Raw genomic sequence first — 24,632 nt, 5'->3', positions numbered from 1 at the left:
TTGTAATATCCCGAGGTAGTGGGTTCGATTCCCGTTCGTTGCCTTGGTTGTAACTCCTCTTTTTGTGCTGTTAATTCTGTCCTACACTATGTGTCCGTAATGTGCTATCTCTCATATTGGACGTGAGTTCATAAACGAGTCCTGTGTGACCATGAACACAAACTCGAAATGTATGTTACCAATAAACCTAAACTAAATAAGCACAAAAAGTACATGATTTAACAAAAGAACTTTATTGGGGTAACAAATTATTGTCTAGGCATCGGCTTGTTAGCAATAGCTCTGCCTAAAGCATATACAAACCGCTGTTGAACAATATTGTATAGTTGTGATGTAACTTGAGACTGATAAACATCTTTAAGAACTTTTAAATATTTGTTGAGGGGTGCTGGGAAATTTACGAAAGATGGTCTGACTTGCCCAAGACGAGTAATCGTAAATGATTTTACAGAACCAACGTAGTTCTGAGGATATCCAGCAATTACCACATGCACTAAAGTCTTGTCTACGTTGCCGACGCTTCTAGAAACAAATGTGTTGGTGCCGTTACGGATCCACACTTTGTGGCCAGTGGTAACTGGAAATAAGCTAAGAGTACAGTTGATAGTGATTTCTCCCCGGAAGTTGGTGGGTCCACTACATTCAGAAGCTCGTTGAACTCTTGTTAAGCCAGTAACATTTCCTTGGGTGAAATTCGCCTGACCTTGAGATCCATATACAGTTTGTGGTCCGAACTGCACATTGAAGTTTACCAAAGGAGCCGGATCTAAGCCAAGAGCTCGAACTTCATTTGGGAGGGAAGTTTGTATCACATTTTCGATGTACTGGTTTGCAGAGCGGGAGGCTAGAGCAGAAACTGTAAAAGAAACTGATTTGTACTCATTTGTTTATTATTACGTAACGAAACGGATTTTGTGACAGAAAACAGTTATGTGTCGAGCTCAGCTGGAGCATTTCAATTTTAGAATACAGCTAATCAAAGCCTTTGAAAGTTTAACTGTAGTTCCTTATTTAATGGCGTAAAATTTACTGCTTTTTGAGAGTAAGTAAACTAAAAGATCATCTACTATAAAAGAAATAATTTTGCAGTTTCAAATTTTTTTTCTTGCATTTTTATAATGAAAGAAGGAACTTAATTCTGAACAGAATTCTGTGTCTGATCCAGGGTAAACTAATTAATATAAGTATCTGGAGAAAAAAGATTTGGAACCCTAGTGTATTTCGTTAATGTTGCTAAAAATTCATTAGTTTATGATAACATGTCGCACCCAGGCAAGGAAAGCGAGAGGGAAAAAAAACTGCAATGGAAAAAAATAATCAAGTTTTTTTTACGCAATAGTAGTTTTAAGCGATTTGGTCTCAACTATTACAATGCGCGCTAACAATCTATAATGTAACATGTTTACCGGGTAATTTTTGGAGTCTAGATTAATAATACATGCATAAAGCTTGAAAACTTTACATATAAGTTATGAAATTTTAAGGACGTGTCACTATTGATGATATCGCTTTTACTCCACCTTGCACCAGTTATGTAAGCTAACTTTGTTCAATTTTTTGTGGCAAGAAAGAGCATTAAATTAAGATTTTAAATCAACAGTTAGTACGTTTTTTCCAAATTTTGAACTGGGCCACTTCTTTGCCATGGTGCGATGTGTACTTTATTGTACTATTGTTTCGTATTTCATTTAGTAGGTAAACTTTTTTTCTATTCTGCTTTACAATGTGTTTAATAAAAAATATCAACGTTAAAGCTCAAATTTGTAATTAAGAATATAGCTTAAATATTTTTAATTTTTTCCATTTAATATTTGCTAATTTCATTGCCATTGGGAGAGTTTTGTAAATTACTGAGCTATGAAGAAATTCAACTGAAATATGCAATCACACCTGCGTGATCGTGCTATGAGGGAAATAGCACTGGGCAGCTTTTTACCTTGAAACAGAAACAGTGGTGTATCACTGGAAAAAAAGAGAAAGGACGCTAAAAGATGCGAATTTAAGAGTTATTGATATTGTAAAAGATATTGAAATAAATGGGGGGGGGGGGGGGGAAGGCTTGAGTTATAAAAACTAAGGGGACGCCTAACCTGGCGTTCTTTCAGAATGCAGTATTAGGCTCAGTATTATTATAGCTTACTATTAGTGTTATAGCGTTGTTGACATGAAGAGTAGGATCTACTATGAGAATGAAGGCTTTCACGGCCTGTGTCGATGATGTTGTGAGATTTCGGGCTGTTGTACCGTGGTCTGAGTGTTGATACCCCAAACGTTTCGACCGCATCTGTGGCAGTCATCTTCCGTGTTCGTGGTCGAAGCTTCCAGGAAGCAACTCCCTGGCAACTGATGCAGATTTCGAAGTGTTGTCAATATTTCTGTGGGAAAAGCTAGCTCTCCCTTCGTTTTGGGCGAGGATTGGCTGGTGAACGTTTGGCCTTGTTTCTGGCTGGCTAAAACTTGAGCTTTCTTCATTCTGGTTGGAGATAGGCTGCTGGACGTCCGTCACTGTTTCTGGTTGGCTAAAAGTATCTCACGGGATAATCCGTCTAAAAGTGTAGCATGCCACAGAGTTTGTTGACCTTAATTCCTTCTTAATTTTTGTCGAAAGTGTTGGAATGTTTGAAAATTTCGATCGCTTCTCTGTTTAATCTGGCGTAATAGTGGGAAGTCCTTGAAAGTATTTTGGTTTCTTTGAATTTACTCTCATGAATCCCATCACTAAACGTGTGTTCAGCGACTGCTGATTTCTCACTGTGGCCCAGACGACAATTTCTTTGGTGTTCTTTTATTCTTGTATTAACGCTTCTATTTTTATTGTTCCAATGTAGACCGATCCGCAGGAACAGGGGATCTTGTAAACTCCTGCAGCGGACAAAGGGTCTCTGGCATCTTTCACTGATCGTAGTACACTATATGACCAAAAGTATTGGGACACTTTCAAAAATTCACATTTTTACGGATTTCTCGAGAAATAAAAAATCAATTGCTCTGCAATTTTTTTTTCACATACAAAGTTTACTCCAGCTGTCATTGTCCAATAAAAATTAAATCTACTATACATTTAGGGGACCAGCAACAAGTTGAGGAACCAAAAACCAGTTTTTGATCATTTTTCATTGTAAATAGCTGGGAATAAGCTATAAATTTCAGAAATAAGTTAAGAAACTATCAAGAATTTATTTTTATATTTTCGTAAAAGTATCTTTTATACCCACGGAGATATAAGCATGTTTTTCGAAAATGCTTATTTTTTTAAAGGTTTTCGGCCCATATCACACAGTTTTCCGTCAAACGTTACGAAACTTTCAGAATATTTGACAGCATATTGGAGAAACCAAATAATAAAATTTGAAGTTAAAATATTGAAAATTTAATGAAATATGAACGTTTGAAGCAATTAATTTTTCACTGCGCATGCTCGAAATACGGCAATATATAACTTTCGTAATCCAAAGCTCAGATATATCCTATAAAGTGGAATTTGTTTATGAGTAGTAGGAAATATCTCGGCTTCCAAACATGAAAGTTAAAAATTGCTATCTTTCGCACATGCGCAGTGAAAAATTAACTGCTTTAAACGCTCATATTTCATTAAAAATTTTCTATATTTTAGCTTCAAATTTTATTATTATGTTCCTAATATACTGTCAAATGTTCTGAAAGTTTAGTAACGTTTGAGGGAAAACTCTGCGTGATAGCAGCTGAAAACTTAAAAAAAAAAAAAAAATGCAACTTAATTTTTGTTGGAAAACGGTAGCGGGAGTATACGTTTTATGTGAAAAAAATACAGAGCAATTGGTCTTTTATTTTTTGAGAAATCCGTAAAAATGTGAGTTTTTGAAAGTGTCCCAATACTTTTGGACATATGGTGTAAGTCGCTGACTCAATGGGCAGGCTTGAAAACTGTCTTGATGTTGTGTTCGCGCATAAGTCTTTCGATTCTGTCGGTGACGTCCTCAACGTAATAGGGCGAGATCCTGCTAGGCTTGACCTACCCTCATCAAGTTTCCTAAAATTGTTACCATAGATGAAGAGTAAAAGTTGTAAATAAAACGTGAAAGCAAGAATTTCTACTTCTTTCACGTGACCTAATCAGGGTTGCCAGGGGCTAAAAGATGCCCAAAAATGAGTAATTTACTCTCATCGAGTTTCCACATAAGTTATATAATAAAATGTAGGTAAAAATATATCAAAACCGATGATGTAGGGTCGCCTAAGCAAAACTGGTCCAATCATAGGGTTGCTGTTGTTCGAAGTTTCAATATTGAAACTTCGAAAAACGTAGAGAACCTTACTTTAGCGTTTTATTTACAGCTTTTACTCTTCATTTATGACAACGATTTCCAGAAACTCGATGAGGGGTAAATTATCTCCCTCATTGAAAACCTTTTATCCTCTGACAACCTTGATTAGGGACCTGAAAAGGTAGGAAACCTTAGTTTATCGTTTCATTTCCATCTTTAACTCTTCATTTATGATAACGATTTTTGGAAACTCGATGAGGGTAAATTACTCATTTTTAGGCACCTTTCAATCCCTGGCAACCCTAGTTAGGCCACGTGAAAGAGGTACAAATTCTATCTTTCACGTTTTATTTACAACTTGTACTCTTCATCTATGGTAATAATTTTAGGAAACTCGATGAGGGTAGGTCAAGCCTAGTGGGTTTCTTAGACCATAAGGGAGGTAGCTGTAGATTTGACCGGTACTTCTTCAGGGGTCAGGCAACCATCTGAAGACATAGGAAGCGAAGCTTCTACAACAGTGCAATGGAGGCCTCTTCTAGCATAGTTCATGAGAAGTAACATGTTTCAGGCAGATGGCCAAAGAAACCAGTGAAGCTTTTGAGCTTTTTTTATATTTTTAGCTGAGTCGGAGGCGAGTTTAGAGATTTTTAACATTGTTTTCAGCTGAGCAATGATGTTAATTCAAACACTTAAGTTTAATTTATTGATTTTCTATTGACTTATGCAAATTATATTATTAATTTTAAATTTTATGCAACTAAATGTTGTATTTGCGTTTTTCTGGCAGTAACCGAGTTTCACATTTTATATATGCTAAGTGAAAGCTGTATTGCCACTCTTAGTATAATAGTTTACATACGTGTAAAAGCTGTTATGACCAAATTCCGTTCTCAAGAGGTAAATTCCGGCTAAGCAAGCGACACTATAAGTAAAAATTTTCCTTACTTGGTACTTGCCCCTTGAATGTTCAGGTTCTGTCGGGAATCAGTTTGTAAAAAAAGTCTAGTTTCGTCATAATAGAAGATGTTTCTGGCTTTGCGACTGTCTATGAATGATGTCACACTTTGAGAGAGGAGGGGTCTCATTATATTGTGACAAGAGGGGATGGAGGGGGGTAACAGGAACTGTGACTTCCCGCATTGTTTTATAACAATATGCTTATGAGAAACAGCGTGACACGTGAGAAAGAGTGACACTTTGTGACACCTGGATGAAATTTGTAGAAAAAAAGTGGAACATCATTTATGGACAGCCCTTTTGTATCTTTTAATTCAAAGTAGCCAAATATTCTTTTCATTGTTCAGCCAGTCCCTTCGTCGCCACTTCGTAGTCACAAGAAAATATCTCTGTTGCTAAGTCATGCCCTTTTTGTTTTTTTCAATGTATTTCGATGAAACAGAAAAGTTTCTCATTTCAAAACAATTTTAGAAGTTTACGCATCGTTACCAGGAATGTCTGAGTCACGACCGTTTTTAAACTATAACAACAAAGTTTGTCGAGCTTTTGTGTTAGACTGAATACCAGATTCTCGAACAGAGCTAGACTTATCGTCTCCATTTTTTCAAATGGGCGATTCTCTGTAAACTCGTAAACGGCTGACCGAACCGAGTTTTAAAAAAATAATAAAATTCAATAAAACAACTATCACTCTTAATTCAACTAAAGCACTAAAACTTTTTAGCGCAGTTATATTCAGAATGATAATATTTTTTTTTCTAGAAATTTTTGAAGCCCTAAAAATACAGTCCCCTGGCTGCCCCATTCCCAAAATTCCGATTTAAAGGTAATATTAAAAAAAACCTATTAAGTATACATACATTTGGCAATTGATATCTAAAAATAAAATAATGCAATTATAATTTTTTCATAGAACTAGGTCAGCATTTTTCAAACTTATTATATGTCATGTAAATGTTGTCCGTAGTTTTTTCAAACAGTTCTCTGCCTAAAATTAAATTCTACAACAGAAAAAAAGCTGTTATGTTTACAAACGTTGTTTACCGTGAAATGAAACATAATCAGTGTGAAGTTGGCAAAATTGTCGAGAACTGCGTCGGAACTACATTTTGTTTAGTGACTGAGCGACATTTGTGATGGGAGTATGTGTCGTAGTCGTTGTGAAATACAGTCCCCTGGTAAGTGACTTCATTAATATTAATTAGTTTAAATATTCCACATATTACTTATCATTTCTGTGAAGTGTGCCCAAATTTACTGGTACCTTCATAACGAATTATATTCCAATTGTTTTGGAAATATTTTACAATTAAGTGAAAATGCAGTCCCCTGCTTACAGTTCCCTGCTTGGCGATACGGCAGGGGACTGTTCTACATGCCTGGGGACTGTAGATTTTATATATTGATCATTATTTAATGGTTTTATTTGCGTAAATTTCTTTACTCGTCGAAGTTTTTGTAATTTAGGAATCATGAGAGCTTAAAAATAATGTTTCGCGTTATTTATTTCACTTGACATAAATTGTGTTACAGGTTGATTGCATACACTTGAGATGCCTCCTTAAAAAAAGTGTTCACGAGAGGAATTATTGGGAAAAAAGAGAAAGGCTGAGCGACTAAGGTATCATCGTAGAAAAAATGATCATTAAAGGAAAGAAGAGATGAAAGAAAAGGAGATGTTAAAATACCCCATAAAGAGAAATAACAGGGTTTGAGGAAATTAGTCAACGATATGTCACCACGGAAACACTGGGGCTGCCTTAAAGAAATAGAAAGAGCATTGTTATGTGTACCCAGCTAAACGAAAGAGATTGAACAGCGGTACTAATATGTTTATGCATGAAAATGCGCCATTATCAGATCGTCAAGTATAAGACTCCTCCTTTTCAAGACACCTTACTCCAGTATCAATTCAGCTTCCTACAGCTCCAAGTCCAAGAATATCAAGCTGTACCAACTATATCCAACAACAATATTAGTTCACAGCAAAGAAAATACAATCCAAAAGGTGAAGACAAATATAACTAAGAAAGAAATGAAATAGCCTCAGGCTTTCAGAGAAAACTTGCGAAATTCTGGAAAGATTGGCAAGACTTGAAGCTAAAAACAAAAAGACTGTTGAGGACACACCTAAAACAAAAATGTAAGGTGAGCCAGATAAGAGAAAAGAAGTAGTTCAAAATGCACTATTCGGTGACGACCTTAGTAATTAGCTGAAAGAAAATTATTCAACTTTAAAACGTTCTAAGGATAAAAAAATGTTTAAAAGAGTAGTATATGGTAATCTTGTTCAAAAGTATTGGCACTGGATACCTAAAGAAAATCCGACATACCGCAGAAGTGGCAAAAAATCTAATCTCAATGGGACTCGAAGGATTAAAACACCTTAATGTTATAAACAAGCTATTCAGAATTTTTTTTTAATACGATAACAATAGCTGCATGGCAGTCGGTAAAAAGGAATTTGTTACTAGGAAAACTGAGGAAAATTAAAAAAAAAAAAGAAAGAAGAAGATGAACATACCTATTACATACAGTTAATTTGTACAAAAAACTGGTGACCCTCTGACGACTGCGTCCATTCTGGATAGTCAAAGCAAAGGCTAAAAACCGTGATGCATGCTTATTTCGAAAACACTTTTTCTTTCTAATCAATTTCTAATAGTGCGGAGAACTTGCGCATTGGCATCCTAATAACGGAAAAAATAACTAAAAATGAATAAACAATTTTTGAAATCGCGCAAAAGCCCTCAATTTGAGAAAAAATAGAAAAAATCGGCAATTTTTAAAGACGTATATTTTTTTCAAAAAATAATTTACTTCATTTCTAATAGTATAAAAAATACACTTTGTAGTTACCTAAATGTACATAAAAAACTTGGGGGAACATTGTAGATGATTTGAATTCGCGCAGAAAGTCTTAAAATATCATTTTTTTAAAGTAAAAGTCACATTATCTCAAAAATTCTTAAGCTGACATAAAACTCTAAAATATACTATTAAACATCCGTTTTAATGTTTTACATACATTTCTCTTATGCTGAAATCACTCAGGACTCAACTGAGCGGGCCACGGTGCACGGCCGCCATTTCAAATTTTTCCAGAGGGGGAGGGGGGGTCATTGGGTGCAAATTCAATGGAAGTTTAACGAAAAACAGCAAAACTCACGCCCACCCAAATGCAAATTTATTTATTTCTCAAAGCCGTGGTTGGGGACGGAGGGAGGGACAACAAACCACCCTCTGAACCCCTAAATGACTGGCCTAATCAGGTAGCCGTGGCAGCAAGTCCCGAGTCCAGCTCACCACCCTACCCAATCAACCAACCAATTTGGATGTGATTCATTATGCTGAAGTTCTTTAAATTCTGACTTCGTATCAAATGTTCTTGATCTGATTGCTATTTACTATGAAAACCTTCTGGGTTTTCATTCTTGCAATAGTTTCTTGCAGCCTCTGTCACAAGTTTTGTACATCTATACCGTTTGAGTGGTATAAAATATTCAAGCTATGGCAAGGCTTTGACTTTCAATGTAGTTCAAAGTCTTCTGTTGCCATATTTGACAACAATGGAAGTGGCATCAGCTTACACTTGAGCCGATCAATAAGTTCAGGATAATCTGTGGCTTGAAAATTAACTAATGAAAGCTTGAAGAATCCTGGCCGCTCATTTCAGGCTCTCAGTATTCTCCTGTAGCCTAATTGTCAAATGTGCTGTGTGTAGTCCAATATCATTGCTGTTCTCTGAATAACAAAAGAACGAGTTTCTATGAATGACGGGATCAAGGATTTCTTTTAATGTTATTCGGTAAATATTTTGTTGTTTGAATGACCTTTAGTATATGCTTCGGACTGTCTTTCACGGTGTAATGCATCTTAATATCAAACCAAACAGGAGCGTAGGTCTTGCCTATAATTTTTGCAGTATCTGCATTACCGCTTGTTGGACTAATTTAGGAAACATTAAAGTCGTAACATCGAGCTAGCACAGTTAACCGTTGGCACTAACTGAGGAGTGTAGGATTTTTAACAGCTAATTCTGCATCATTTGTTGAAATTTCTGTGCTCGGAGTATGGAAGTTTGAACGACAATGTGAAATTTCCGTTTCATACTCAGTTTGTAGAGAGATGTATAAAACTTGTGATAGAGACTGGTTGAAAAGTTTGCGGGCATTAAAATCCAGATGGTTTTGTAGACAACATTCAGATGAGATCTTTCATGAAAACTTGATACTAAGTCAAATTTTTCTTAACTTAAACAGAAAAATCACACACAAATTGGTTGGTTCGTTGGTTGGTTGGTTGGGTAGGGTGTTTGTGTGTGTGAGGGAAGGGGGAGGGAGAACTAATCCACGTGGTCAGTTCTGAATCATTTTAACATAAAGGAGAAACAAATAAAGCATTAAAACGCTGGATTAATATTTATTGAAAGCCAAAGCCCTGCCATAACTTAAATATTTTGATACCACACTCCATCTGTAGAGAGGTGAGCAAAACTTGTGACAGAGGCCGAAAAAAATTGTCGCAAGCGTGAAAATCGAGAAGGTTTTCATAGTAAGTAACAGTAAGAAATAAAAACATTTGATACGAATTCAGAATTCCAAATCGGTTTATTTGGTAGGGTGGTGAGTGGCACTCGACTTGCTGCCACCGCCACGTGATTAGGTCCGTCATTTAGGGGGTTAGGGGGTGGTTCATTGCCCCCACCATCACGGCTCTGTGAAATAAATGTATTTATTGACATTTGGGTGCGCGTGATTTTTGCTGTTTTCCGTTGAAACGTCCATTGAATTTGCACCCTTTGACCCCCCACTCCCCTGAAAAAATTTGAAATGACGGGCCTGCATTGCACGTGGTGAGTCCTCAGTCATTTTATCGCAAGAGAAATGTATTTAAAACATTAAAACGGATGCTTAATAGTATATTTTTATAGCTTTATGTCAGCTTAAGAATTTTCGAAATAATATGACTTTTACTTCAAAAATGGTATTTTAAGGCTGTCTGCACGAATTCAAATGATCGACACCGTGCCCCCAAATGTTTTCTATACAAATGTTTTCTAACTACAAAATGTATTTTTTATACTATTTGAAATGAAGTAAATTATTTTTTGAAAAAAAAAAAAAAAATACGTCTCTAAAAATTGCCGATTTTTTCTATTTTTTCTCAACTTGATGACTCTTGCGCGATTGCAATTTTTTAAAATATTTTTTTAAATTATTTTACTCGTTATTAGGATGCCAATGCACAAGTTTTCCACGCTATTAGAAATTGATTAGGAAAAAAAAAGTTTTTCGACACACCCTAATGCTTATGTTTAATCCACAGACACTTAGACCCGAAGCTATGCCCTCTGTATGAAGCCAAAATAATACCGACTACAATTACCAGAAGTTGCTTGAAGACTTGTGTTGCAATCGGTGCAACGAAGACTGTATATCAAGAGAATTTTCAAATTGCATTGATAAAAATCCCGGATATACAACAGTATAGTGATAAAATACATAAATCTGAATTTCTGAAAGGCAGGAAATCCAAAATTTCAAGACTGAAAAACGTCGAATAGATACAAAATATCTTTAAAAATCTTTTTAAATGAATTCGAAACAACTCATAACACATTATTTGCAGGAAGATCTGATAAAGTTTTTTCAAATTAAATGTATGAGTGTTGAGAGGAACGATTATTTTGTAATTACTTTATTAAATTGTATTGTATTTCAGAAAAGAATGAATACAGTTTTTAATAATTTATATTCCTAACATTAAAATAATTATCCTCTAAGTTGATCTTAGGTTAAGTAAAAAATGTTTGTAGTTCTATGTTTTTGATATGAAAGTTTTTTTTTTTGCAAGAGAAGTTATGTTTTTTTTCCCTAAAGAAACTTTAGAAATATAAATGTTGGATGTTGATGCTTAAATATGCCATAAAAAGTATATAACTGATACTAATAATATGATCTACTTCTATTTTGAACTGCTCTCTGCCTCATGTAACAGTCCCTTGTCGCATCTAACATCCATGGCATGATGTGTCTCAGAAAACCACTAATATCTTTAAAAATCCATAGAAATTGAATTGGCCCTCTTTTGAACCAAATGTAGCGTTTTTTTTCCAAGCAATAGCATTATAATTTTACGAAAATGCTAAAAAAATTTGCCCGAACAGCTTCTGTATATGCCATTGCGAGTTTACAGAGAATCGGCCAAATGCCTTTCAATGTTGATACTGCGATATTTAAATGTTTCTCTAAAACTAATTTCGCGGTACAGTGATTTTTTCGAATTCTTGGATATTGTTTGTTGAAACAAAAGGAACAATTTTGCTTAATTTGTTATTTCAAACCTCAACCAGGCAATCAAACCTGAAACCCTAAGCCTAAACCTGTTTTTTTTCGTTAACAATCAACGTGGCATGGTATGTAATGACGTGGGTTGATCAGTGTCAGTACCAACTAGAAACAAGATTCAGAGGTATGAGAAGAAGAGAAGAAACGCACTTTTGATTTCCCAACAAACATCATTAAAATTTGTTGTTGGAAGTTAGGCTCCTGGTAAAAAAAAAAAGCTTTGGTTTTCAGGCATGGTTTTAGTTACTAGGCCTACTCACGGTATAGTGTTCATTGTGATGAGTCCTCTATTTCTCCCCAATCTCCGAGCAATTTACGATCCCCTTGGGTGGGTGTAAGTCAGACATAAAAATACATACAAATTTGGAATATCACGTGAAAATTATATCAGCGTCATTCGACTAGAAATACATACCAGCTAAACAGGCAATGAGGAAGATGTGTTGAAACATTTTTCAACTTGGATTGGATACTCTGTAATAAGAGAAATAAATTTATAACTGAAGTTAAATTGTAGAAATTTACATGATACATTACATAAAGTGGAGGCCAACGAACTTGCCAAATCACTTGCCAATAATTACATCTCGAGAAATAAGAGATCGATTGTTCTGTATTTTTTGTTACATAAAAGCTATGCTTCAACCTGACATTTCTAAATAAATATTAAATTCACATCCAATTAGGAGACCATCAACAAATTGAAGAAACCAAAAAAGTTTTTTGATATTCCTTTATCATAAATATCTAATAATAATTTGTAAGTTCACTAATTAGTTTACTCTAACTGTGTTCAATAATTTTATACATGTTCGTAAAGTATCCGTTTTATTCACGAAGACATAAGTATTTCTTTCAAAATAGCATTTTTGTTCACATGTTTTTAACCTTATAACACATTGAGTTTTCCGTCAAACCTCAACAAAGTTTCAAAAAACTTCACAGCATACCAAGATAATTATTATACTAATATTTAAAATAAAAATAATAAAAATTTGCTGAAATGATGTTTGCTAAAATGATGCATGAAAATAAACATTTGAAGCAATTAATTTCTCACAGTCCACTTGCGAAATATAGCAATTTATAGCTCATAAATAAATCTCGAAACTAAAAAAAAAATCCAGTTTGAATATCATGAAAACTTAACAGGATTTCGACGACCGAATGAGTCGCATCTCAATTAATCTCTGGTTGGCAACGAATCGTAAGGAATCGTTCGCAAATTTGCAACATTGGTCTTCAACTGTTCAGTGTAATTTGGGTAAATTATTTGTAACGTTGTATGAAATAAAAGAAAATCGCTGGAAGTATTTTAAGAACTCACTGAGGGGACTGAAGTTATGACCTAGCGGGATTCAAATGCACAGTACAAATGGTAATGGTGTCATGTACAACACATGGGTTGGTAGGACTTTTATTTCTGTTGCAGTGACTAGTTTTAAAGAAGGTTTTTGGCATGATTATAGATGCAAGACGAGAACAGATCTTGAACGTGGTAGTACGAGCTAGTTGCGTTCGTCAATTTCGGAAATCGTTAGAGAGTACAACCTTCTGAGATTCTTAGTGTCGAAAGAAATGAAAAAAACTTAGTGTTCAGGAATAACGTAGTGGCGCCCCCCACCACATTAATTTAATTACTGAAATCAGTGTTAATGGGTCACTGATGCGTTAACAGACAAACAACACAAAGTGAAATAACCTAACCATAGAAATCAATGAAGGATGTAGAACAAATGGAGTCCATTAGAACAGTACGGTAAAATTTGGCTTTTACGGACTCTGACGATAGAGGAACGATTCGAGTGCCTTCACTAAAAGCGTGACATCGTCTGTTGCACCTCTCTTGGGCTCGTGATCATATCAGTTGGATCCCAGACGACTAGTTGGTCAGTTGAGTCATGATTTTAGTTGATAAGAGTTGAATGAATCGTTCGAGTGTGGTACAGAGCACACGAAGCTATTAACTCATGTTGTTAATACAGAACTGTGAAAGCTGGTGTTGGATCTATAAAGGTGCAGGCTGTTTTTACGCGTATATGTACTGTCACACTTCACAAAAGTTTACATATCAACGAAGAAAAATTTCATTGATTTTTGTATTTATTTACATAAGTACCAGTGAAACAGTAGCGTAAGTGTAATGCAAATAATGTAGTATAATATAAACAAGATAATACAAATAAATATATGAAGACATTACAATACTTTTAAATGCAAAAGTCAACTCCTTCTGGGATGTAAGATATCTAATCTCAACGGTTAAGGGCTAAGGTTTAATTAAAAACTAAAAGAACGAAATAAAAATATGCGTAAATAGTTTGCCATTCTGCACATTATTATGACTAAAAATAATAGCATAATTCCAAGTAGAAATGGTACCAAAAAATATATTCATCAAGTCTGCAAATGAATCAAGTGCCCGTAGGGAGACTTGACCCAACACTTAGGGAGACATAACCCCCCTCATGAATGTAAGAAGAATCATCGATATTGAAATCAAAAACGCAGGTTTGATGGTGTTTTTAACCGACTTCAAAAAACTAGGTTATGATTTCGTCATGCGGCTTTTTGTGTATATTTTCGGATTATTCCAAAACTGCTGGACCAATTTGAAAAATTCTTTTTTTGTTTGGAAGGGTATACTTCCCAGATGGTCCCATGGTAATTTGGTCTGGATCTGATAAGGGGTCCCGGAGAAATCCAAGAAACTTTGAATTTCACACGTTGTGGATACGTAATCCAGCATGTGTTAGCGGGCCGAATACGACTGGTGTATTTCCGTGACCCGTATATTTTCACAGCAAAGGTTTGGCCTTCGTCTTGAACGAGAATTCTCGCGGCATATGGATGATTAATTTTCGCCGCCTGTTAATTTTTACTTATAGGTGTTTTCAATGTTTTACTACGTAGCAAAGCAGTAAATTAAATATAATTTGCTACTTTAATAGCTGAATCAATCACCTTAACACATTATTTTTAACTAAAATAATTTATTCACTAAAACTTTTTTTTTTTTTTTTTTTCATAATTCAGTTTTTAAACATATTATTTCAATCTAAGGGGAATTGAATACAGCTTCCCCCGATGATTTAACTTATATTCTTCAGTAATATGTTGTAACTGGTGTCTGATTTCTCAAGTTTGAGCAGTATTCTAGATTTACTATTTCACAATGGCGCCAGTTTAATTTGAAATTTAGGTTATACTAATTAGCAGGCTTCAAAAAATGGAGGAGGTTCTGAACTCGTCGGATTAGTTTTTTCTTTGTACAATTTTCTATAAATACTCGAAGACGCCTTACTTAGGGGCGTGCACGGGGGGGAGGCAGAGAAAGAACACCTGCTGGCCTGGGCCTGAGAATGAAGGTGGCCAAATATTTTTGAAACTAGGGGTGAACTATAGGAATAAACAATATGGAGGGGGGCTCGGAAATGTCATTTGTTGACGGGCTCAAAAACTTTTGAACATGCCCCTTTCTGTACCGATTAGGAAAATACTTTTTTTTTATTTGAAACAGTATACTTCCCCGGTGGTCTAATGGTAATCAAGTTCGGGTTTGATGAAATTGAGGGAACTCTTCAAATATCATAGGGTCGTTCCATGTCAAATCAACGAAAAAAATGGCATTTTTAACCTGACCTTCTCAATTTTTTTTGATATTTGGCTCAATTGTTAGGTTTACATAAAAAGGAATAAATACACAATAATAAGTCTCTATCTATTTTAGTTTCTGAGATAATTCGATCCAAAGATAAGCAAAAAATGTAAAATTTTGCATTTTGCTAATCATATAATGAGTCATTATTTGTTCCCGTATTGTCGCAGAACATTGCTTTTGGTGTTTTTAGAAAGTGCTTGAATGGACCTTTTATTTGATATGTGACATGCTTATATTTCTTGATTTTTTAATTTCAAGGTCAAACACTTTGACCTTTGACCTTCTATATTTCAAAAAGTGTATTTTAATTTTTCTTTAAAAAAAAAATGTTATTCCTACATCTATTTTTTACAATATACGAGCATATAAACATGGGATTGCCATGGGATGCTAAGTTATAAAATAAAATGTAACTTACCATTTCAGTACAAAATCGGCATTTAAGTTTTATTTTATATACATATTTTTTTAAAAATCAACCATACTGCAGCAAATATTTATTTAATGATATATTAAAATTAACACATTATTAAGGGTTATTATATACTATCGATATGTACTGAACATAAATTAAAATTAATATCAATATTAAAAAAAATAGTTTTATTATATGAATTTTAAAGAAAAAAAAATTTTTGCTGGCATATTTATTTTTGAAATGGCATAACATTTTTTTTTTGAATGAAAAATATTTTTTAGTATCATATGTATATCTACTAAAAATAAATTACATGGCTTTTTCATTCTAAATTTTTCACCTCCAGTTCCTTTTCATTTTAAATATTCCTTTGCTCTTTCTAAAATCATGCACTAAACAAGAACAACACTGTGATCAAATAAATATGTTGTTGGTTTTTGAAGTATACTAGAGTTTCCCAGTCAACCACATGGCCCTATAGGGCCATGTGGTTCACTCAGCCATGTGGTAGGTTTATTCTAAGAAGTCAATAAATCTGACAGGAGTCCCTCCCCTTAAGGAATGGACTTGTAAACAGAGAGAAGAGAATTCAGTCTATGGTCAGCTCTTGAAGCAGAAGTTTCAGTGATCCACTGCTCAACAGGATTTAATTTTCTTTACTTTTTTCTACTTAAAAATTTTAAACTTTTGCAATCTATCACAGCTTTCAGTCAATTTAGAGATGGAACCCTCAACTTCTACAGCTTCAAGTAAAACATATTGTTGCAACCCATTTGAAAAATTAGGCCATAACTGTTACAAGAAAAGCTTGAGAACTATAAGCAAAAATTGGCGCAAACATTTACTTTTCTCAAAGAAGGCTACAATATTTGTGATTCTTGCCGCAAGGAAATTCAACTATCTTCGAAAGAGCAGTTGCCTAAAAAGAGGGAGTTGGAATCTAGTTCTGATGATCAATCTGAACAAATAGATCCTTTATGTACCCCAGAAAAAGATGAAGCTTTTAATGCTTTGAACAAAAGTTTGATAGCTTTAAATGAATCACCTCTTCAGAAAAAACTGTTAGGTGAGAAGAAATATCCCCAAGAAAAGTTTAAAAAAAAAAGCAACAGCATTCAAAAGCAAAGTATTAAATATACACCCAAAGATCCTGAACAAGATGATATTCCTATGTCCCCCTCAAGCTACAATTCACCCCTTCACCATTTATTTTCAGGACCCTTCCACAAAAGCAGTAATGAATACATCTCTAGTAATAATTTCTGATTGCCTTGTACATGACACAACAGCAATCCATCTTTTTCAAAAACATCTAATTTCTTTCATGCAATCTCATTATAATACAAAACCAAACTTAATTTATTACTATAGTGATGGTGCTGCTTCTCAGTATAAAAATCAATTTAATTTTCTGAATCTCTGCTACCATGAGTCAGACTTTGGTATCAAAGCACAATGGCACTTTTTTGCAACATTACACGGCAAAAGTGCATGCGATGGTGTAGGAGGCACTGTGAAAAGACTAGCAGCGAGAGCTAGTCTTCAAATGATACATAATGACCAAATTATGACTCCTCGACAGCTGTATGAATGGGCAAAAGATCACATTGAGACAATACATTTTCAATATTGTACAACTGAAGAACATAAACAAGAAGAGGAGACTTTGAAAAACAGGTTAATGACCGCAAGAAGAATACCAGGTACTCAGATACTCCATTCTTTTATTCCACTGAACATGAATCACATGGAAGTCAAAATATTTTCATTTTCAAAAAATTTAAGAATAGAATATGTAAGAGCTGCTCGGGATTATATTCAATTCGCAGAAATGGTCGGGTTTTTAATCTGCAGGTATGATGGACATTGGTGGTTAGGTTGCGTTTTAGACTCTGATGAAGAAAATCAAACACTTAAGATAAAATTCTTGCATCCACATGGACCTTCATATTCTTTTTACTATCCAGACGTAGAGGATATTCTGAATGTACCTGTAGATGATGTAATATCAAAAGTGGATCCCAGGATAAATCCCACAGGAAGAGTTTATAACTTGTCGAAGGAAGAAATGGACAATGCTAATTAAAAGTTGTAAAAATAACTTGTGCCCTTCTGTAAATATTTTCGGAAACGCTACAAATTGCATTTAATTAGTAAGTAGATATATGTTCACTATTTTATTTTACCATGATCCCATTGCAATCCCATCATGAAATTTTTTCCATATATACAGGGCATTAGTAGGTAAAAAATAATTTTTTTTCAGATTTTTCAGAGATACACTTTTTGAAATATTCAAGGTCAAATTATACTTTTTGTGACCTTGAAATATTAATGACCCCAAACCTTATAATGTGACATATCCTATAAAAGCCCATTTCAAAAGCTTTAAAATAAAACCAAAATGAACTCTTTAGCTCCAATAGAAGCCGAGAAAATTAACTTTTTGTAATAACCAAAACCTCGTTTTTTGTATTTTTCCCCCTTTTTTACATAGCCCTACACAAAAAACCGAGCAACTTAAAAATCTGAAAAAAATATTTTTCTGTATCATTTTATATATATAATCAATCCCCTGAAATTTGTTGGAATTCGTGATGGTCAAGTTGTGAGGCTCGTTGATTTGACATGGAATGACCCCATACTCAGATTTAAAACGATTTGTACTTAATTAACTTGGTATATCGTCTCACTTAGTGAACCGGGTTTTATGATTTTCTTTGTTTACTGGATAGGGGATGGTTTACTCTAAGGTTCCAAATCCTTGATTTACATTATTCTTTCTTAAGAGAAAAGTTATGGGTAAAAAAACAATAAAATTCATGTAATTTCTCATTCCCTCACGAACGATTAAAAAACCCATTTTTAAAATATAAACCCATTATAAAATATAAAACCCATTGTTAAAAAAAAAGTCATAAAACAAAGGTATGTGTTTTCTTTACCCATAGTTAAAGAAATTACGAAAAAACATTATTATTAAGAGAAATCAAAATGAAAATTTTCAATCGAGTATTCTCTGAAACAAACATAAAATTCATTCTGGTGGAATTTTTTATCTTCATCTATAATGGGGGCATTTTTAAAGAACCATGCGACTTTTATCACCAGTTACATGATACGTATTCTTATGAAACAGAAATTACAATTTACAACATTACAGTTTATAATTTACAATTTTACTCTCTTAAAAAATTCCAGCGATTTTAACTCAGACTGAGTAAATTTTCACTCCTTTCCAGTGTCGAAAACGCACTTTCCTTATAGGAGTGAATTTCATTCCTTTTGCGGAGCGGTTATTTTCACTCCTTTTGGATAAGCTAATTTCACTCCCTTTTGATAAGTGTTTTTCACTCTTTTTAAGACTAAATTAATATCCTAAATGAGTGGTTGCTTTCCGTTTTGGAAAGCCGCTATTTCTCTCTTTTTTTAGAATAAAATAGGTAAAATCATTTCACTCTCCTTTGGTGAAATTGTTTTTTAAACATGTTTTCATGTGCTTATGCTGTGTATTTGAATTTAAAACTGCTTTTAAAACTTATTTCATTTGAAAAAAAAATTAGTTTTTCAATTTAAAAAATGAAAAAAAAAAATGTTTTTAGTGTTTCCGAAGAGGATGCACAAGAACTGTATGGTAAGTACGAAGAATTTTCTTTTTTATTAAAACTTTAACTGGTAATATTTCTTGAACTACTCGTATATCGTTACAAATCACCCACGTGCAATATTACGTACATTTCCGGATTTAAAGATTGAAATAAAACTAAAAAACCCACACAGTTCCAAATAAAAAGATTAAAATTTTGAAACTCTATATTGATATTCTCGGTGTGCCTTTTAACATTAATAATGTTTTAAAAGTTACATCAGTTCAAATTAATTTAAAAAGTCACTCATAAATTGTGACAAGATACGTTTGAATTCAATTTTGTTTCTTCGAGGCCATTCATTAATTACGTAAGGACAATTTTGGCAATTTTTGACCTTCCCTTCCCCCTATGTAAGGATATGTAAGACTCCCCCCCCCCCCTTTTTCGTAAGATTCTTTTTTTTCTTCACAATAATAACAAATATTACATCACTGGGATTGATCTTAAATTAACTATCATTTTTTTTTTAATTTTTTCAAAAACATTTTTGAGTAAAGAAATGTTTACTGTAAGGAATCTAGACCGAATGTTTTTCGACAAATAATTTTTGTATATGATGCGATAATAATTAAAAATAACACATGCAAAACACAGTGCGATTCTTTTATTATATTTTACACGTTTCATTCTTTGAAACACAAGTAAAAAACAGCTCATCCTATAATACATACTTTTACCTTCCTGAAGCAAATGAAATATAATATTTGCCAAACCACCTACCGCGGATTTCTAATATAAAATATCGGCTTGGAAAATATCACGTAAGAATGGATCCACCAACCCCCCTCTCCAAGCAAGGGTATGTAGAGAATTCCCCCCCTCCCCCTCAGGCCCCTGAATTAATGAATGGCCCGTTACACATATGAATGAGTGTATTATACAAAGTTTATGATACTCTTTAAAGTTTATTGTACACAAAAACAATGTTTGATTAATTTAAAATGTACGCAGTGGTTGGAGCTCCGACCATCGGGAGCGGATTCGGTATCCGACCTATAGATTTGCGCATGGTCGGGTCTGTAACACCTACCTAAAATATATATACAGTACAAACACACCAAAGATGGTAACGACTGTTTCAAATGTCATATTTTTTTTTCGATGACCGAAATAAAATTGTTGATAACAGTTTCATTAATTTGGAAGAAAAAGTTACAAAAAGTTCGCCGTAACATTGCACGTGGGTGATTTGTAACGATATAGCAGTTCAAGAAATATTAACAGTTACAAGTTTTAATAAAAAAGAAAATTCTTCGCACTTACCATTCAGTTTTTGTGCATTTCCTTCAGAATCCTCATTCGGCAACAAATAGTGTTTTAATTCATTAAATGAAGACATTCAGATAGCGACATCCACTTCGTATTCGCGACCAACGTTAGTTAAGCCTAACGTGGAGGTATAAAAGATTCTCTCTAAACAAAATCCCGTGACAGAATCGAACCAATGAAAATGCTTTTGAGTCCTTCTTTTAAAGAATGTTTTTACTTTTCGCTCTTCAAAAGAGTGTTTCCGAATTTCACGCCAATAAGGAAAAGTTTTAGTCTTGGTTTTTTTCGTAAAGCGTCTTTTTTCGATAAAGCTAGCACTCAGAAAGAATGAATGCACCCGCAATAGATTTCACTCTTTTTAAGAGTTATTTTTTCGTTCTTTTGAATTAAGAGTGTACGACTTGCAATTTACAGTTTATTTGTAGTTTGGGAAACCGTAAACATTTAAATGGTTCTAACTAAATACTGTGAACCCAGTCTATACTTTTTCATCAGAAATGAGATGTATCAATTGTTGCATATCTACTAATGCTCGTTCATCGTAAGGTTTAGTTAAAAGTTCAAAGGGTTCTAAATCAGATCGAGCTATCACTTCAAGTCTTGACCATGCTGAGAGCTACTTATATTCGTCTATTCGCAAAGTTCTATTTTCCTAAATCTATGACAGCTTTATCGAAGGTTGTGTGATACGTATTGTTGTGAAATATAATTTACAATGTTACAATTATAAAATTTACAATTTTACAGTTTTAATCTTAAAGAGATTTCTGTTGTCTTTTTAGTGATTCGTGCATTTGCGTTCATAAAGCAAACTACGATAAAGTCGAACTAATAATGAAGACAAAATTTTTTTATACATAGTTGCGCATTTGAAAAGGTCTTTCTTCACAGTCGTCGGAAGTCTCCGAGACGCTGTGGTCTATTTATTTTTCTATCGTGCTCATCTTAGTTGTTTTCAGACTCATGTGCTCGACGTTTTCTTACTCGACATGCGCGAAAGAAAGGCCTCAACGTCATGTACCCTATTTCCTACCCAAAACTAGAAATGAAATTTATTTTACAATTCCAGTACAAAAATCAACTAAACTAAACACCCAATTATAAAATAAACACTGATTTTAATTACTATACGATGAATTATTTTAAATACCTAACTAATTATATACGATCTCTTAATTTTTAATAACCTTTTGAAGTCGGGCCCTCCTATAAACTACTACCTAACGTAACTGAGTAGATTCAGTTTTAAAGACTAATTTCGTGTTTATTTAAATAAGTGTTTGATTCAGGATTCGGTGGGTTGTCAGTTACTTTAGGTAGTCGTTTATAGGAGGCCCCGACTTCAATAGGTTATTAAAAATTAAGAGATCGTATATAATTAGTTAGGTATTTAAAATAATTCATCGTATAGCAATTAAAACCAGTGTTTATTTTATAATTGGGTGTTGGGGTAATTCAGTTGATTTTACTGGAATTTTAAAATAAATTTCATTTCTAGTTTTGGGTAGGAAATAGTATGTAAGTGTAATTGGTTATTTTTTGCTTTTTAGTTCCTTGGTGTTTTCTGAAGGCGGTTTTTTTTAATTTAAAATAATTTATTTGTTTTAATAAGTGGTACTTGAAGCGAATATACAAAATGTTCACTCTTTAGGTAAAGTTTTACACATATTTTATAATTATTATTAATAATCTTACTCCATATCAGCAGGAGAGCAAAAGTCGAATTCAAAACTTTATCAGATCAGGCCTAAGCAATATTCCAGTTATATTACTAAGTAACAACTCATTGGGCTCAAAGATTATTAGTATTTTCGTTATTCGTAAAATAAAAACAATTTTTTAGACCAAAAATTATATATTATAGGTTATTCATTAAAAAAAAAATCACAATAGAATCATTTCATGAATGAAATCAAGACATTATGCCTAAATGACAATATTTTTCTATTCAAAAGTAAAAATTCATTGAAAAAACATAAAGTTAAACGAAAATATCAAATTAGTCAAGGTTAAGTCTCCCTACTTAGCTTGGGTGAAAACTCCTCCTTTCTTTCGTTTACTTTAAATTTTTAGCAACTTAGATTTAAGTTATATAAAACTACTGTATATCAATAGATAGCTAGAAAAATGACTAAAGCATGCATACTTTTAATATTAATTTCCTTCAAAACTAGAGGCTGAAACCTAAAAATTTCTAAAATATTCAAACTTTACTTTTAAGGTGCAGTATTATTTAGCACTGAATTTCTTGAAAACCACTGACAGTTCTGAAATGGCTTCTCCCTGCAAAATACTGTTGTGTGACTGGTCAACTAATAACATAACTAAAATTTTCAAGTATCCTTTTCATGAAAAAACTCATCATGGGTCAAGTCTCCCTGTGGGTCAAACCTCCCTAGTTTCCCCAACAGTTGAGAGTAAATTTTCAGCTTATGTGGTTGACTATAAAGATAGGGAATGGGAAAAGTAGCAAGTTTACAGGAAATGTATGCATAAATACAAATATTGGTCTGATAAAATCTGAACAAATCGAAACCTATTCGATATCGCCTCGCGAAGAGGATATGCAAAAGATTCTATTTTTATCTTTCGTAGTGTGATAATCATATTCAACATTAATTTACTTTTCGCACCAAGTAGCATTCCGTAAACCATGAAGTACCTTCTTGCTTTATTGAGTGTACATAATAGCTACTTGTATTTAAGGCCTTTTCGAGCTGAACAAATGGTTTTCTTATGACTTTAAATGCAAAGTATTTCACGTAATGCATGATGATGACCATAAAAAAATGCTATTTCATTTTTTGCACCTCGTTTGTTTTGTTTTATGGGAAAACATAAGACATAATTCTCACTGATTATTTGTATGGTAATTTGTGAGAGAGTATGTTGGGCATACGTAAATAACAAATAAAGTTGAAAAGATTGAAATATTTATAACATACTTGAATATCAAAAACAATTTATTTAAAGAAGAATGTTATGTCTTATCCATATGTGTAATCCAACTGCTCTTATTTAAAAACACAAAATATTCTTAATGAAGCATTCCTCTTCCCTAAATTAGTTTTTATTTATTTATTGATTTATTTCAAACATGAACTAAAATAGTTGTCAAATCCCAGTTTCAAGAATTTTAAAAATTGTTCAAAACCACATATTATTGGATAAGTGAGACATTTAAAAAGCAAGTTTATCTAATGACATGTAATTATCTGCAATCGCCAAATTTCACATCATTTTTTTTTCTTTTGCGGGAAGTCGACTTGGAACAAGAGAGAATACATAAATAAAAAGCTTTTATGTAACCCCTACATGCTCTGAGCAAATTTTATGTTATATTTTATGTAAATCGGTCGAATGGCTTTGGACCTATACGAAATACAAGTTTGATTTCTAACATGCATCTATACATGTACCATCTGACATACATTCACTGTTATAAGAAAGGTACACTAGAGAATGCAGAGAATGGAGCAAAATCCGAGATTTCCCATGCAACACCCGGAATGTCAGCTATATAGTTTGTATATATATATGTTTCATAATTATGTTTTTCAACTTTAATTAGCGAAAAACTGGAAAAGAGAAGCGAAGACTACAGTTTGTTTCTCTTAATAATACCCATACAATTCACAAGGAAAAGAAAATTGCCTAAGCAAATGCTGCCGTGTGCAGGTAAACGGCAGTATCAGCAGAAATGAGTTTTCAAGACATTTGAATAAACGCGTTTTGGATTCAATACTAACAATAGGCAAATATTGGAATTACATTTTGCTTACTTTTTGGAAATTTAAAAAGAAAAGTTTTTCAGTTTTGCCTGGGCAGCCCTTTACCTGCCAACGGAAGAATGGCGATATTACCAAATTACCAATAAATAGTAATAAAATAAAGTATTAATAAAGTATATAATAAAGTATTTGTCACAGTTATAATAACAATAGTAATAGTGCATTTTCTCAGTGGAGAAGAAAACATTAACTTAAGAATGCTTACCGTCAAGGAGTTGAAATTATTTCAAGTAAGATTTGCAACCGAATTGCAACTTATATATGTTTCTTACTGATAACAATTCTTAGA

At 33.4% G+C, this 24,632-nt stretch overlaps 1 protein-coding gene across 2 annotated transcripts; it reads right to left on the bottom strand.

Moving 5' to 3' along the window:
* Positions 1 to 214: 214 nt before the first annotated feature.
* LOC129218657 (uncharacterized) lies at positions 215 to 24,632 on the bottom strand. Of its 2 annotated transcripts, none has more exons than XM_054852977.1 (3): positions 24,549 to 24,632; positions 11,970 to 12,028; positions 215 to 856 (listed from the first exon to the last, which is right to left on the bottom strand). In XM_054852977.1, the coding sequence occupies exons 2-3, from the start codon at positions 12,004 to 12,006 to the stop codon at positions 249 to 251; spliced, it is 645 nt and encodes a 214-aa protein (XP_054708952.1). In that variant the 5' UTR covers positions 12,007 to 12,028; positions 24,549 to 24,632; the 3' UTR covers positions 215 to 248. The 2 variants fall into 2 exon arrangements, with proteins under 2 accessions (XP_054708952.1, XP_054708953.1); XM_054852978.1 differs by lacking the exon at positions 24,549 to 24,632 and adding an exon at positions 24,335 to 24,355.

Source organism: Uloborus diversus, chromosome 3, assembly GCF_026930045.1.
Source record: "Uloborus diversus isolate 005 chromosome 3, Udiv.v.3.1, whole genome shotgun sequence".
NCBI lineage: Eukaryota > Metazoa > Arthropoda > Arachnida > Araneae > Uloboridae > Uloborus > Uloborus diversus.
The sequence above is the reverse complement of the archived record's forward strand: the minus strand, read 5'-3'. Positions and strand labels throughout refer to the sequence as shown.

Excerpts from the sequence above, each read along its gene's own strand:
- LOC129218657 (XM_054852977.1), bottom strand. The coding sequence starts at position 12,006 with ATGTTTCAACACATCTTCCTCATTGCCTGTTTAGCTG. Across the intron at positions 857-11,969 it reads CCTCATTGCCTGTTTAGCTG|TTTCTGCTCTAGCCTCCCGC; the intron begins GTATGTATTTCT and ends TTTCTTTTACAG.